The sequence below is a fragment of the Barbus barbus genome, assembly GCF_936440315.1.
Source record: "Barbus barbus genome assembly, chromosome: 4".
NCBI lineage: Eukaryota > Metazoa > Chordata > Actinopteri > Cypriniformes > Cyprinidae > Barbus > Barbus barbus.
Window position 1 is genome coordinate 8,988,782 of NC_136732.1, and position 15,853 is coordinate 9,004,634.

General features: G+C 36.9%; 1 protein-coding gene across 1 annotated transcript; it reads left to right on the forward strand.

Moving 5' to 3' along the window:
- The first annotated feature begins 1,485 nt into the window (after positions 1-1,485).
- LOC306865249 (pyrroline-5-carboxylate reductase 1, mitochondrial-like) lies at positions 1,486-12,427 on the forward strand. The gene is made up of 8 exons (XM_079409750.1): positions 1,486-1,597; positions 1,793-1,865; positions 5,258-5,328; positions 5,438-5,617; positions 9,904-10,125; positions 10,241-10,333; positions 10,428-10,591; positions 11,997-12,427. Exons 2-8 carry the CDS (start codon positions 1,799-1,801, stop codon positions 12,160-12,162), a joined length of 963 nt encoding a protein of 320 aa, XP_079265876.1. The 5' UTR covers positions 1,486-1,597; positions 1,793-1,798; the 3' UTR covers positions 12,163-12,427.
- Positions 12,428-15,853: the final 3,426 nt, after the last annotated feature.

The window sequence follows — 15,853 nt, forward strand, 5'->3', positions numbered from 1 at the left end:
GTTGTGTGTACTTGTAGTAGTACTTTAAAATATTTTTGTTGATTAGAATGAAAATATTTAAACTTTCCAACTGCAATTCTAACTCCAATAGATTTTTTCTTAGTGTTAATTAATAAAGTTGTTTCTTTGCTTAGTAGAGCGAAATCAAAGCAATTTTAAACAATGTAAAATTGACGTTTGTGACAATACCTCTCTACAATTCATTGACACTGTGTGTCTTAAAGGGATAGTTCACCCAAAAATATAAATTCTGCCATTGTTTACTCACACGTATGCCATTCTAAACCGTCTTTCTTTCTTCTGTGGAACACAAAGTTTAGTTTTCACACTGAAAATGCTGTGAGTTTTGGTGATTGTATTGGATTAAAAAAAAAAAAAAAGGTTCTACAGAAAGTCATAGAGTTTGGGGATGACATGAGGGTGAGTAAAAGGTGACAGAAATGTCATTTTTGGGTGAACCATCCCTTTAAGAATGTTTTTAAGTTTGTTGGGAATTAGAACAGTTATAGGGCTTACTATGAGTACAACTTAAAGTGTATTTTTTATAATTGAAGTATGCATATAATGTTATAGGTTATATGGCACAACAGAATTATTATTATTATTAGATTACTAATATGGTAATACTTGCATTTGGAAATTATAATTTCTAACACAGTCAGACTTTGTCAGCTGCTTATCCAAACATGAGATCTGTGACCTCTGACTAGGACAAAACAATATAGCCTATCACTTTTTTTTTTATTTTATTTTATTTTTTATGTATTGTCCATAAATACCATGCAATGTAATTTATTTTATTTTTGAAATCCCTGGTCATTCTACTCAGACTCCATTAATAGTTAAATGCTTATTTTATTTTTTTTAATAGCATGTAACAATATATTGTTACTTGTTATTTTCAGTACATTTCAATAAATCAAAATGTTGGTAATTATACTGTATTCTGACCAGTTTCTTTCTCTTTCTCACAACTTTAAAATTCCAGCAAACAAAAATGAGGAGGCACACAAATTAAGAAACTTTTCTGTATGAATATTTGATATATATTTCGGTGTATAGGTGTGCGGATACGTGTTTATAATCAACTCTATTATGAATATTTATAGACGTTACCTAAATCTGACAACATTTTATTGTAGTAGTAATAGTCTGTAATTAAAGATTATATTTAGCTTCAACTGAAAACAACAGATCTATGGTAAGCCTCTAATAAAGTGAAGTAGTTAAACATAAGTGGGACAGAGAGCAAGAACACAGTATCGAGGAATAAACACACATCAATAAAAAGTAAATGAATCATAAGGAATCTGGTAAATTGATCAGACAGGCGGATTTCTTGTCACAAGCCCACGTGTTCAAATGAAGAGTGATGCAACTAGGCATGTCTGACAGCAGAGCTGGCCAATCAAGACGCACGGTGCATACATGAAGCACAGCGATTGGCTGAAACTCAAGCAGTGCTCTACCGTGATTGGTCAAAGCCACTTCAGCAATGGCAGTATAACTAAACATCCACATACAACGTGAACACAATAAACAATCGTGAAATAAACTAAATATAAGTACACCAGCTCTTCGAAAGACACTCTTTCAGGTACGTTTGTTAGGTAACTTTTAAACATTTATTTTTCTGAATTTATCTTGTTGTCTCTGCTGCGTTACTGCTTTTCCAATGCAATCAGGAAATAAAGTATAGCCTACAGCAAGCAGATTCATCTTATCAATGAAGTGCCTTTAAACTCATGTGTTTAGCCTGCTGGTGAATGCTGATCGGTGTGGTTGTTCACAGGTCAAAATGAGCGTTGGTTTCATCGGAGCAGGTCAGCTGGCTCATGCACTGGTGAAGGGCTTCACAGCAGCAGGTACAACATTACACACAACAACCACTAGAGGAGCCAAAACACTACAGTGGGTCAACGAGCCAAATCATCAACAAAACAAGACTTTGCTGTAGAAAATACATATCATGCACATTAGTCAAAGTTTTAAAATGTAAAAATATGACTTAAATAAGTACATGAAATAAGTACAATTTTGCACATTATATCAAGAGTAATATAGACACAGTAAATGTAAATAATAGTAATAATAATAATATTTTATGTGATCTCCATCTATCTTGGTTGTGGGTAATAGTCAAAGCATTTTTTCAAAACGTTAGACCAAAATATGTAATAAAACATCATGCATGTAAAATGTTAAGGAAAAAAAGATTTAGCAAAAATCCTTCGTAGATTTAATATATAATGATTTAATAATGTTTAATATATTGCAATATTGCAGTTTTTTTCGCGGGCATTATAATTTATGTTCCTTGCTGAAGTTTATTCAAATATGTTATGTGTTCACAGGTGTTATAGACAACAAATCAAGTTTTTCTTCAAATGAGAATGCATTTGCTTGGACTGAAATATATAGACGTCAAAATAGGTTTTCAAATGCTTTTAAATAATACATTTATACATTCAAAATATATTGATAGAAAATATATTTATGTAGAGATATTTTGTAACATGTTGTAGCAAATATATTTTTGGCATTAAAAAAATTATATATATACATGTATATTAGATTAGATTCAGCTTTATTGTCACTGTGCAGAGTACAAGTACAGAGCCAATTAAATGCAGTTAGCATCTAACCAGAAGTGCAAATAACAAAGTATATAAAAAATGTGTATATACATTAAGTTTTATGATATATAGTGCAAGTTATGAGGTAGAGGGGGAGAGACTAGCTCAGTGCAAATTACTGTACATACAGCTTAGGTTACAAGGAAGTATAAACAGAAGGTGCATTATAAAGTGAGGTATGTAGTAGCATATGTTTATATATGGCCAATGACCTTAACGGCCAATGATATTATATATATATATATATATATATATATATATATATATATACACACTGAACAAAATTATAAATGCAACACTTTTGTTTTTGCCCCAATTTTTCATGAGCTGAACTCAAAGATCTAAGACTTTTTCTATGTACACAAAAGGCCTATTTCTCTCAAATATTGTTCACAAATCTGTCTAAATCTGTGTTAGTGAGCACGTCTCCTTTGCTGAGATAATCCATCCACCTCACAGGTGTGGCATATCAACATGCTGATTAGACAGCATGATTATTGCACAGGTGTGCCTTAGGCTGGCCACAATAAAAGGCCACTCTAAAATGTGCAGTTTTACTGTATTGGGGGGTCTGGGGGGAGGGTCCGAAAACCAGTCAGTATCGGGTGTGACCACCATTTTCCTCATGCAGTGCAACACATCTCCTTTGCATAGAGTTGATCAAGTTCTGTTGCTGGATATTGGCAGGAACTGGAATACGCTGTCGTATACACCGATCCAGAGTATCCCAAACATGCTCAATGGATGACATGTCCGGTGAGTATGATGGCCATGCAAGAGCTGGGATGTTTTCAGCTTCCAGGAATTGTGTACAGATCCTTGCAACATGGGGCCGTGCATTATCATGCTGCAACATGAGGTGATGATCGTGGATGAATGGCACAACAATGGGCCTCAGGATCTCGTCATGGTATCTCTGTGCATTCATAATGCCATCAATAAAATGCACCTGTGTTCGTTGTCCATACCATAACCCCACCATGGGCCACTCGATCCACAACGTTGACATCAGCAAACCACTCGCCCACACGACGCCATACACGCTGTCTGCCATCTGCCCTGTACAGTGAAAACCAGGATTCATCCGTGAAAAGAACACCTCTCCAAAGTGCCAGACACCATCGAATGTGAGCATTTGCCAACTCAAGTCGGCTACGTTGACGAACTTCAGTCAGGTCGAGACCCCGATGAGGATGACGAGCATGCAGATGAGCTTCCATGAGACGGTTTCTGACAGTTTGTGCAGAAATTCTTTGGTTATGCAAACCGATTAGTGCAGCAGCTGTCCGGGTGACTGGTCTCAGACGATTTTGGAGGTGAAGATGCTGGATGCGGAGGTCCTGGGCTGGTATGGTTACACGTGGCCTGCGGTTGGATATACTGCCAAATTCTCTGAAATGCCTTTGGAGACAGCTTATGGTAGAGAAATGAACATTCAGTTCATGGGCAACAGCTCTGGTGGACATTCCTGCAGTCAGCATGCCAATTGCACGCTCCCTCAAAACTTGCGACATCTTTGTCATTGTGCTGTGTGATAAAACTGCACAGCGTAAGGCACACCTGTGCAATAATCATGCTGTCTAATCAGCATCTTGATATGCCACACCTGTGAGGTGGATGAATTGTCTCGACAAAGGAGAAGTGCTCACTAACACCGATTTAGACAGATTTGTGAACAATATTTTAGAGAAATTGGCCTTTTGTGTACATAGAAAAAGTCTGAGATCTTTGAGTTCAGCTCATGAAAAATGCGGGCAAAAACAAAAGTGTTGCGTTTATAATTTTGTTCAGTGTGTATATATGTGACCCTGGACCACAAAACCAGTCTTAAGTCGCTGGGGTATATTTGTAGCAATAGCCAAAAATACATTGTATGGGTCAAAATTATCAATTTTTTTTTATGCCAAAAATCATTAGGATATTAACTAACGATCATGTTCCATGAATATATTGTGTAAATGTATTAACGTAAATATATCAAAACTTAATTTTTGATTAATAATATGCATTGCTAAGAGCTTCATTTGAACAACTTTTAAGGCAATTTTCTCAATATTTAGATTTTTTACCCTCAGATTCCAGATTTTCAAATAGTTGTATCTCGGCCAAATATTGTCATATCTTAACAAACCATACATCAATGGAAAGCTTATTTATTCAGCTTTCGGATATATTCAGATGTATAAATCTCAATTTAAAAAACTTGACACTTATGACTGGTTTTGTGGTCCAGTAATATATATATATACAATATATATTTAAAACATGTATTTGGAAAAAAATCGAGACAGAGAGCAGGAAAAGAAAGCTGAGGAATAAATACACATCAACAAAAAAGTAAACATATCAAATTTAATGAATCTAATAAATTTATCAGACAGGCAGATACAGATTTCCTGTCTTTTGCCCTGTCCAAGTACCCACATTTGCGGTCTTTGCACTTGACCACTTTTATGACTTATTTCCTGTATTTGGCCTAAGTGTTCAAGTGAGCACAAAGACCACAAGTGTGTGAAAAGCTTTTTCATTACTTGATGGGACACACTTATAGTGTTGTAAAACTGCAAGTGTTTACAGAGCTTTATTTATTTATATTTACTTTGCACTCTCCTGTCCTTCAGGTGTGATCGCCACACACAGGATAACAGCGAGCTCTCCAGACACAGACCTGCCAACTGTCATTGGGCTAAGAGTGAGTGTTTGACCAGGATCTGAGTCATTATAGACAACAAAATAGTTTGAAAGCAGTATTCAAATACACTTTTGAACATCTTTAATGAGGTACTTTCTCTGTACTTCAGAAAATGGGAGCATACTTCACCACCAGTAATAAAGAGACTGTGAACAAGAGTGATGTTCTGTTCCTTGCGGTCAAACCGCATATCATTCCCTTCGTTTTGGATGAGATCGGACCAGACATTGAAGACCGTCATCTCATTGTGTCCTGTGCAGCAGGAGTGACGATCAGCTCCATAGAGAAGGTCAGAATACACCTGTCCCATGAGACATAGTGATATAACAGATCCTGTCTTTGATGGTTTGGTTAAGCAAAGCATACAGTTTTTAGGGGTATAGCACCAAAACAAAATAATAAATAGATAAGAATCAGAATCAGAATGAGCTTTATTGGCCAAGTATGTTTACACATACAAGGAATTTGTTATAGTGACAGAAGCTCCACGGTGCAACAGAAAGACAGCAACAGGACAGGACACAGATCATAAAGAATAATATCCAAATAGGTAATGCACAAAACAGCAAAAACACAATATATGATATAGACAATTATGTATGTACAGGTCTGATATGTGCAAATTTGAAATGAGAAAAAATAAAAAAAGTAAGTGTGGTGGATAAATAATATATAATAGTTGTGTGTTCCGCGTTTATTGTTGAGTGTTCATGAGATGGATTGCCTGAGGGAAGAAACTGTTCCTGTGTCTGGTCGTTCTGGTGCTCAGAGCTCTGTAGCGTCGACCAGACGGTTAACAGTTCACACAGGGAGTGTGCTGGATATGAAGGGTCCAGAGTGATTTTGCTAGCCCTTTTGCTCACTCTGGATAAGTACAGTTCTTGGAGAGTGGGGAGGGTTGTACCAATGATTCGCTCAGCAGTCCGGACTACCCTCCGTAGTCTTCTGAGGTCAGATTTGGTAGCTGAGCTGAACCAGACAGTTACTGAAGTGCAGAGGATGGATTCAGTGATGGCAGAGTAGAACTGTTTCAGCAGCTCCTGTGGCAGGTTGAACTTCCTCAGCTGGCGAAGGAAGTACAACCTCTGCTGGGCCTTTTTCACAATAGAGTCAATGTGATTGTCCCACTTCAGGTCCTGAGAGATGGTGGTGCCTAGGAATCTGAATGACTCAACTGCAGTCACGGTGCTGTCCGTGATGGTGAGTGGGGGGAGAGCAGGAGGGTTTCTCCTGAAGTCCACGATCATCTCCACAGTTTTGAGCGTGTTAAGCTTCCAGGTTGTTAAGACTTCACCATACAGCCAGCTCCTTAACCTCCCGTCTGTAAGCAGACTCGTCACCGTCCTGGATGAGGCAGATCAGTGTGGTGTCATCTGCAAACTGTAGGAGCTTGACAGAGGGGTCTTTAGATGTGCAGTCGTTGGTGTACAGGGAGAAGAGCAGTGGGAAGAGTACGCAGCCCTGAGGAGCTCCAATGCTGATGGTACGAGTGCTGGCTGTGAATTTACCAAGCTTTCCTAACTGCTGTCTGTCTGTCAGGAAGCTGTTGATCCACTGACAGACAGAAGTGGGGACAAAGAGCTGTGTCAGTTTATTCTGAAGGGTTTTTCGGGATGATGGTGTTAAAAGCAGAGCTGAAGTCCACAAACAGGATCCTCACATAAGTCCCTGGTCTGTCCAGATGCTGCAGGGTGAAGTGCAGTCCCATGTTGACTGCATCATCCACAGACCTGTGCACTTTAACTTCACTTAACTGAATTGTAGGTGTGGGAGAGAGGGGGGTTGCTGGAGGTGTGAATGGTTGTGTGGAGAGGTGTTCAGGTGTGGGGTGTTTTTTCAAACCTGCAGTAGAACTCGTTAAGGTCGTCTGCTAGTTGTTGATTCTCCAAAGTGCTGGGGGATGGTGTCTTGTAACTGGTGATTTCTTTCCTACCTTTCCACACTGAAGCAGAATCACTGGAAGAGAAATTGTTCCTTAGCTTGTTAGAATAATTCCTCTTTGCCACTCTGATCTCCTTTTCCATGAACCACAGAGCAGCAGAGTTAGAAAAATCCTTGTTTGTCCGGGAGAGTAGAAGGAGTTCATCCGTTTTGTTGGGTAGAGAGCAGAGATTCGCTAGATGGATGCTAGGCAATGCCGTTCTAAATCCACGCTGATGAAGCTTCACAAGCACGCCGGCTCGCTTCCCCCGTCTGCGCGTCCTGAAGCGTTTGACCAGAGCTACGGCTCCACCAACTACAATGTCCAGCAAAACCGAATCAAAATCAAAATCCGGTAAAAGATTTTGTGGTGTGTTCTGCCGAATGTTCAGCAGGTCATCCCTGGTAAAACTGATTGTATTTGAGAAACAAAAAACAGGAACAACAAACAAAAACAGCACAAACACAAAAGAGCAAAGCACAGTAGCTGCCATCTGTGGCGCCATCTTAGAGAAGACCATCTAAGGAAATGTAAATGATAAATAAATGAAAATATATAAACAAAAAATAACAAGTACGTACATTAACATTTATTAATATATTTATTATTTACATTTTCTTTTCTTGTTTTGGTAAAGTACATATTTATTTGCATTGCTGGTCGAAAGAAGCCTCTTTTGCTCACCAAGGCTGCATTTTCACAAATATTGTGGAATATGTTTACAATTTAAAATAATTATTTTCTATTTTATTATGTTTTGAGAAGTAATTTATTCCTGTGATGCAAAGCTGAATTTTCAGCATCGTTATTCCAGTGTTTAGCGTCACATGATCCTTCAGAAATCATTCTAATATGATGATTTGCTGCTCAAGAAACATATCTTACTATTATAAATGTTGAAAACAATTGTGCTGCTTAATATTTTTGTTGAAACCAAGATACGCTACCATTCAAACGTTTGGAATAAGTAAGTTTCTATGTCAAATCAGACATTGAGCACCCCCATATTTCCAAAATGGCATGATCATAACACCCCACGAATATTCGACTGTGAGTCGAATCAGGCTCCTTCTATCGATGCATCGAATCTTCTACTATTCGGGGTAACACCTAGTGTTGTTTTTGGCGGCCTGTTTTAATTTTACTTTTAGTCTAGTCTTTGTGTAAAGCTGTCATTTTAGTTTTTATTAGTTTTAGTCACATTCATACTCTTTTTAGTCTAGTCTAGTTTTAGTCGACGAAAACTAATGACTATTTTCGTCTAGTTTTTGTCAATGAAAATTGTATTTTAGTCTCTTTTTAGTAATACAATTGTATTTAACCCAGTCAATATAGTATAAGTACCTAGTAGTATAGACAAAACCAAAATTTTATTTTAGCCAAACCCATTTCAAACAAGGTTATCTTATTATATTATTGTTACCTTATAGACTCAAGAATACATCCATTCCAGACACAGAAGACGCTCTGATTTGAATTTACAACATTTATTTTACCAACCAAACATGTTAGAAGTACACACATATCTCCCAAAGACGAACCCCGGCAGGCCGGCCATCGGTCCCTTTCTCTGTCTCAGACTTAACTTTGTTGTCGTCTTCTAAATAATGCCGCGAGTGGGGCTTGAGGAAGTGACGTCGCCTGCGTCTGCGCAGTGATTTGACAGAAATACTGCAAAATAATAATAATAACGTGACTAAACGAGTCAAAATAACGTTATAACATTTTGTTTCGTCTCGTTCTAGTCAACGAAGATGAAGAGAAATTTTAGCATAGTTTTTTTGTAAACCACATTTAGTCTCGTTTTTATTCGTCAACAATATTGCATTATACATTTAGTTATCGTCATCGTCACATGACCAGCATTTTCGTCTCGTCTTGTTTTCGTCACGTGATAAAGGTTCTTTGACGACGATATTTAGTCATAATTTTTGTTGACGAAAGCAACATAGTCACCCCAATGTAAACATAACACTTATTTTGGATGTGATTAATCACGATTAATTTAATTTAGAAAACAGCCCTAATTTAAATTGAAATTATATGCAAATTTAAATGCAAATTATATCTTATAATATTACTGTTTAACTGTATGATCAAATCAATGTATCCTTAGTGAGCATAATAATTAATGAATGAATGATGCATTTATATAGCGCTTTTATTGTGTATTACCGTACACCCAAAGCGCTTTACAATCATGTGGGGGTCTCTTCAGACTTCTTTCAAAAACACATCATTCATATATCATTAATTCATTCACTTATTATTTCATGTTTGATCATTCATAGAGTTGGCAGTAAGAAAAAAAGTAATATCTCAGATTAAAAAAAAAAAATGGAAATCCATCTATTATATAAATATATTTATATTGAGAATTCCTGTAGTAATGCCCATTTTTGAACATTACAGTGCAAATGAAAGGTACTTCATTTGATTATTTCTTCTTTTTATTTTAACTTGGATGCAAAACAGGTTAAGTCTTGCATTAGTGCAAAAACAGCTTCACGTTATGTAACACTTGATTTATAAACAAAAGACTCAAAACAGTAAAACCAGTATTAATACAGATTTTACACTCTTGATTCTATGCACACACCTGTGATCACACGTCAGTTAAATTCTATATCAGTTCATAACTTATGTATTTGCAGAAATTACTGCAGTACTGCTCGGCACCTAAAGTAATCCGCTGTATGACAAACACTCCAGTGGTGGTGCGTGAAGGGGCCACGGTGTACGCCACAGGCACCCATGCAGAAGTGGAGGACTGGAAGCTCCTGGAGAAACTAATGGCCAGTGTGGGCTACTGCACAGAGGTGGAGGAGGACCTGATTGATGCCGTCACTGGCCTTAGTGGCAGCGGCCCAGCCTATGTAAGAGACAACCTAGAATTATAAAGGAGGTTTAAACCAACCTTTGTTCTCCTTGTGGCTTCCTTTGCACATCCACCGCTGACTTAGTAAATCTTTATATATATTTTTACCTTAGGCGTTCCTAGCTGTTGACGCGCTTGCTGATGGAGGGGTGAAGATGGGACTCCCCAGAAGACTGGCTGTGCGACTGGGAGCTCAGGCCCTGCTTGTTAGTGCATGGCAGTCTCTGAAACATTTCTGATATTGATATACTCTAAATCTCAGACACATTGATTTATCAGATTAATTATGCTTTTTGCAAGGGGGCAGCAAAAATGCTCCTGGAGTCAGAGCAACACCCTGGACAGTTAAAAGACAACGTGGCTTCGCCTGGAGGTGCTACAATCCACGCTTTGCATGTCATGGAAAGTGGCGGCTTCCGTAGCCTCCTGATCAACGCTGTGGAGGCGTCGTGCATTAGAACAAGGTACAGCTAAAAAAAATAAGTGCTGCTAGAAAGAAGGCGAACAAATTTCAAATGAGTGATTTTCAGCTAGTTGTGGTTATCTACCTTTCTTCATAATTCATAATTAATCAAGTCATAATCCTTGAAAATTATTTGATAAGCATAGTTTTGTTTCTGGTGTTTATGCATTTTCTATTGAAACAGGACAGGGCAGAATAAATTCAAAAGGACTTTTAAAGGAACAAAAAAACAAAAACAGTTGACAGTCTCAGCAGCTCTACAGAATAAATCTTTCTAACATTATAGGTCTTCACTATCATTTTTTTAATCAATTTAACACAACCTTGCTAAGTAAAACTAATAATTGATTTAAAAAAAGAAAGAAAATGAATTACTGACCCCATACATTTGAACATTTATTGAACATTATACATTTATATTGGTACAAAATATTTATATTTTAAATAAATTAATTTCGTATTCATCAAAGAATCCTGAAAAAATGTCCAAAATTGATAATATATCAGCATATTAGAATGATTTCGGAAGGATCATGTGACACTGAAGAGAAAATTCAGCTTTGAATCACAGGGATAAATTGTATTTTAAAATTAATTAGAAAACCGTTATTTTATATTGCAACAATATTTCACAGTTTTTCTTCTGTGTTTTTGATCAAATAAATGCAGCCTTGATGAGCACATTTCTGTGCTCATGGATTTTCTGGATTAATTTGAAAAAGTACAATGGTTAAAATAAAATAAAAATGTTTAAATGTACATAATCATTAAAGACACATATAATCAGGGTGTGATTTGTGAAAAAAGCAGAGGGGGGGATGATTTAAAAAAAAAAAAAAAAACTAAATAATTCTCTCCATAGGCGGAGGTTGACCCAGCTCCAGAATAAAGCTTTAAAGTAACCTAATGCTAGTGTAATCTGTTAACAAAGCACATCATAAACCCGTCTTTTTAGGCAAGTACCAGTTAAGGTGTGTCATGTCATGAAATGTTTTTAATACAACGGAAACTGTAGGCTATATAACGTGATCACAATTTAATAAAAACCTTAGGCTGATTTAATTATTTAATTTCCACAGTTATTCAAACAATGAATAAATTATATAGGAAAGTGAGCAAAGAACATTTACAGTATCAACAGAGCTTTTTGAAACTCCGAATCAGTTAAACCATTGTGTCGCAAAATTATTAATTGTTTTGAAGCGCTCCAATCGGACTTCGGTGCTGTTCACGGGATGTTTTTTATCCCCACCGGAGATCAAATAATTCAGCAGAGGCAGGGATGAGGAAGATAGACCCCCCCGGTGAATCGCACCCTGCATGTATTATATAAAGTGGGTCTGTATATCTTTACCTGCATATAGTTGTCTGCAAACATTTTATGCCTACTTTTTTCTTTTGGACAGGGAGCTTCAGCACTTGGCTGACCAGGAGAAGATTTCTGCTGCTGCCATAAAGAAGACGACTCTGGACAAGGTGCTTCAGCAGCCGGGTGTGACGGCAGCAGGGGTCGGGGTCAGGACAGGCCTCAACCTCTTTAACAGCAGCACCTCCAAAAACAAGAAAAACTGAACCTCTTCAGCACCACATCCGGTTTACAGTAGGGATGAAACCACTCCAAGAATTGCAGATAAGACACTAAAATCCAAAAAAAAAAAAAAATGTAATTGTTCACAAACTGGTTAATGAGCTTTTTTTATAACCTGTTCACTTATTTTGTAAATTGTGCTTTTGCCTTATGCTGGTTTGGACCAACTCTAAGCAATAGTTTCTCTTGATATACACTGTAAACAATACACTGTGTAGTTTTATTAAACGATGTCTGAACTTGACAGATTATGCTGTATTTTTTTTGATTTTGCAAAGTGTATCTGGGCTGACTTGAACGAAGTTAAAGCATTTATAGTGGGATTTCTAACGTTGAAGTTTTCTCTCCCTTTTTAAAAAGACATTTTTATATTTAATATTTACATTTTATTTTCATCTGGACAGTTTATAAACTCTGTTCAGTAGTTCTGTGTACTCCAAATAGAAAAAAAAGTCAAAAGATTGTCCATTAGGTTATTTGAAGCAAATTGTTTAACTGATAGTAAACCAGGCTTTTAACAACTTGCATTAGATTTGCATTCTCATTCATTCATTTATTCATAAAGGTAAATCTTCCACTTTCTGAGGAGATCTATCGATGTGTACATGTGCTGTGTGAACACTTGCTAACAATTTGGAGATACAGTGCACTATTGGGTGATTCAAATGTACCTCACTTATTTAATATGTGATGCCCAATTTCAGATGGACCTGTGGAATATTTCCTGCATGAAGCCATGGGTGACACAACCTAATGGCAGATAGTGATAACCCTGTTCAATTTCTTTATAAACAATAAGGTATGTCATCTTTTTTAAAGCGGACGTAACCCACAGTTTCTGCCGATCTGATGTTAATCTTGAGTACTTTACACCTTATGTATGAACGACTTACAAATGAATCCTTATGAATATTGAAATCGTGGCATTAATTTTATTATTATTGTATTCAGTTGTCGTATCAATGGAATTATGTTTTCAATTGCATTATTAAATTGTTACCCATTTACTAATCTAATCTCAATTAAGTACATTTTTAATTCAGACAACTCGTAGTAATGGGTTAAAACGTGGTACATTTTAAACCACACAGATTTCAGTTTTGCTGAAGATACTGTATGAAAGGATGGTGCAACTATGGTATTAGTTGCACTTTATTTATTACAGACAGTGTTGTGCAAGTTACTTCCAAACTGTAATACATTATAGATTACTTGTTACTGTTATTTAAAAGTTACTTTCATCAAAATATCTACAGAAGTAGAACTTAACATTCTAAAATGGCTAAATGTACTAGAGCCCTGCCCTAATGGCAAAGTGTTTATATTTCGTTCCGGCTTTTTATTAAGTTCATTTAGAAAAAACGTTTGGAGCATTTTTTGTTCATTAATAGTTTTTTTATTTCTTAAAGTAACGACCAAGCGGCCAGCGGCAGACCGGCAGGCTGATCATAGCTTATGCTTGATCAATTTAGCCTTCTCAAATCATCATGACCAGTGTTGGGAGTTACGCGTTACAAAAGTAATGCATTACAGTAACGGATTACTTTTTGTAGTGTAAGGCATTACTAATCAATTTACAGTAATATTTTACTTGGTACATGTTCAGTAACGCTTGCATTACAACACACTTTTAGCCCCCAATTTTATTTATTTAATTTTTTTTACTTTAATTTAAAGTCGGGCTCCGACTTTATGTCCCTAGGGCCGGGCTTCGGGCCAATATTCACGTCATAGTTCAGACGCGTTTTAGGCTTCTCCTTATCTTTATATTTTAGACATCCATCAATTATTGGTGAAAAAAAATTGCCGTGCTGCTGGAAATAACATGAGTCCGTGCCATCAGTGCTGCTGAAGAGTTCTGCGTTCAAATACACGCAATAAAGCTTGCAGCACCAGCAAAAGTAATTACCACGAATGTGTCCGGGGAAAACAGTAAGGATTCGCCATCTCCTCATTAGACGCGATTAGAGTGCGATTGGTTCGATTATTGCTTTTAGGATTTTTAGCCAGGTTTGAATTGGAATTTCATACTGAATTGAATTATATGTAGAAGACTCTGTGCCTTTGCTTTCTGTGCATTCACAGCCAGATTGAAGTTTCCTGTTGAACTGATTTTTAGTCCCAGATAGGTGTATTCATTGGTGTGTTGGGAGACCTGGTTTCCTGCTCTGAAAGTGTATTTATTTTCCTTACACCTGGAAAATCATAATTTTTTGTTTTTGTTAGATTCATTCTAAGAGCCCATGTTTGACTGAATGTCTCTATGATGTTGAGGAGCTGTTGTAGTCCCTCTTTTGTTTTTGACAGAATGACTAAATCATCTGCCAAGAGGAGACATTTGATTTCTGATTCAGTTAGGGTTGGGCCAGGGGCAGTCGAATTGTTTAATTCTTTGGCTAATTCATTCATATAAATGTTAAACAGAGTGGGGCTCAATGGGCAACCTTGTCTAACTCCTCGTCATTGAGAGAAAAATGCTGTTCGTTTGTTCCCTATTTTTACAGCACATGTATTGTTTTTATACATGGTACTGATTAGATAGAAAGTTTTTAATTTAATTATTGATATCAAGAAGTAGCATTTTAACTAGTGAAAATTGAATTATTGATATCAAAAATGAACATTGTTACTAGTGGAAATGTAATTGCTGATATCAAAAATAGCCATTGTTACTAGTAGAAATTTAATTCCTGATATCAAGAATGAACAGTTTAACTAGAAAAACATGAATTGTTGATATCAAGAATTCATATCCTGAGAAGGAATAAAAGTCAAAACGGCTTGCCATATGTAGTCTTGTCTGTTAGCTCATTTACTGTGATTGAGAAATCCAGGGCATTCTGATTGTCTTTAATTTTTTATTTCAGGATTTCTAATTTGGTTTTTATTTCATTTCGAGCAGGATTTGTTTCAATTGTTTTGTACAGATTTTCAAAGTGTGTCCTTCATTATGTTTATTTGATAGATTCGGACTGTCGTTCTAATTCTTTTACACTCATCGTCAAACCACATTTCATTGGTGTTTTTTGGTTTTCCTTTCGATAATCTTTTCAAATTGCACATGGATGCTGATTGGTGCAATATATCTGTAATGTCCAGATTTATGCCTACTTTATTTTGTGGATATGTTTTAATTATACATTTGTCCAATAATAATTTGATAGTTTGACTTTCTATTGCACTTTGATAGTTTTCTTTGCTGTTTTTTGTCCATTTGTAGGATTTATGTAGTCTTAGTAAATGAAAGGGGAAAGGGAAGTGGTGTGTGGCCAAGTATGGTGACCCATACTCGGAATTTGTGCTTGTGCTTTAACCCATCCAAGTGTACACACAGTAGTGAACATACACCCGGAGCAGTGGGCAGCCAATGCTGCGGCGCCCGGGGAGCAGTGGGGGGTTTGGTGCCTTGCTCACCTCAGTCGTGGTATTGAGGGTGGAGAGAGTGTTGGTTATTCACACCCCCACCTACAATTCCTGCCGGACCTGAGACTCGAACCCTCGACCTTCGGGTTACAAGTCCAACGCTCTATCCATTAGGGCACGACTGCCCCAAATGAGAGGGCTGTCTGCATATTTCATTGTTTTGAGTTTGTTTTAGATAGAGTGTAATTTTACAGTGGCCTCACAGAGGTGTTTGAGGACTGACTGTGAATGCTCTGAGATGCACTTGATCAA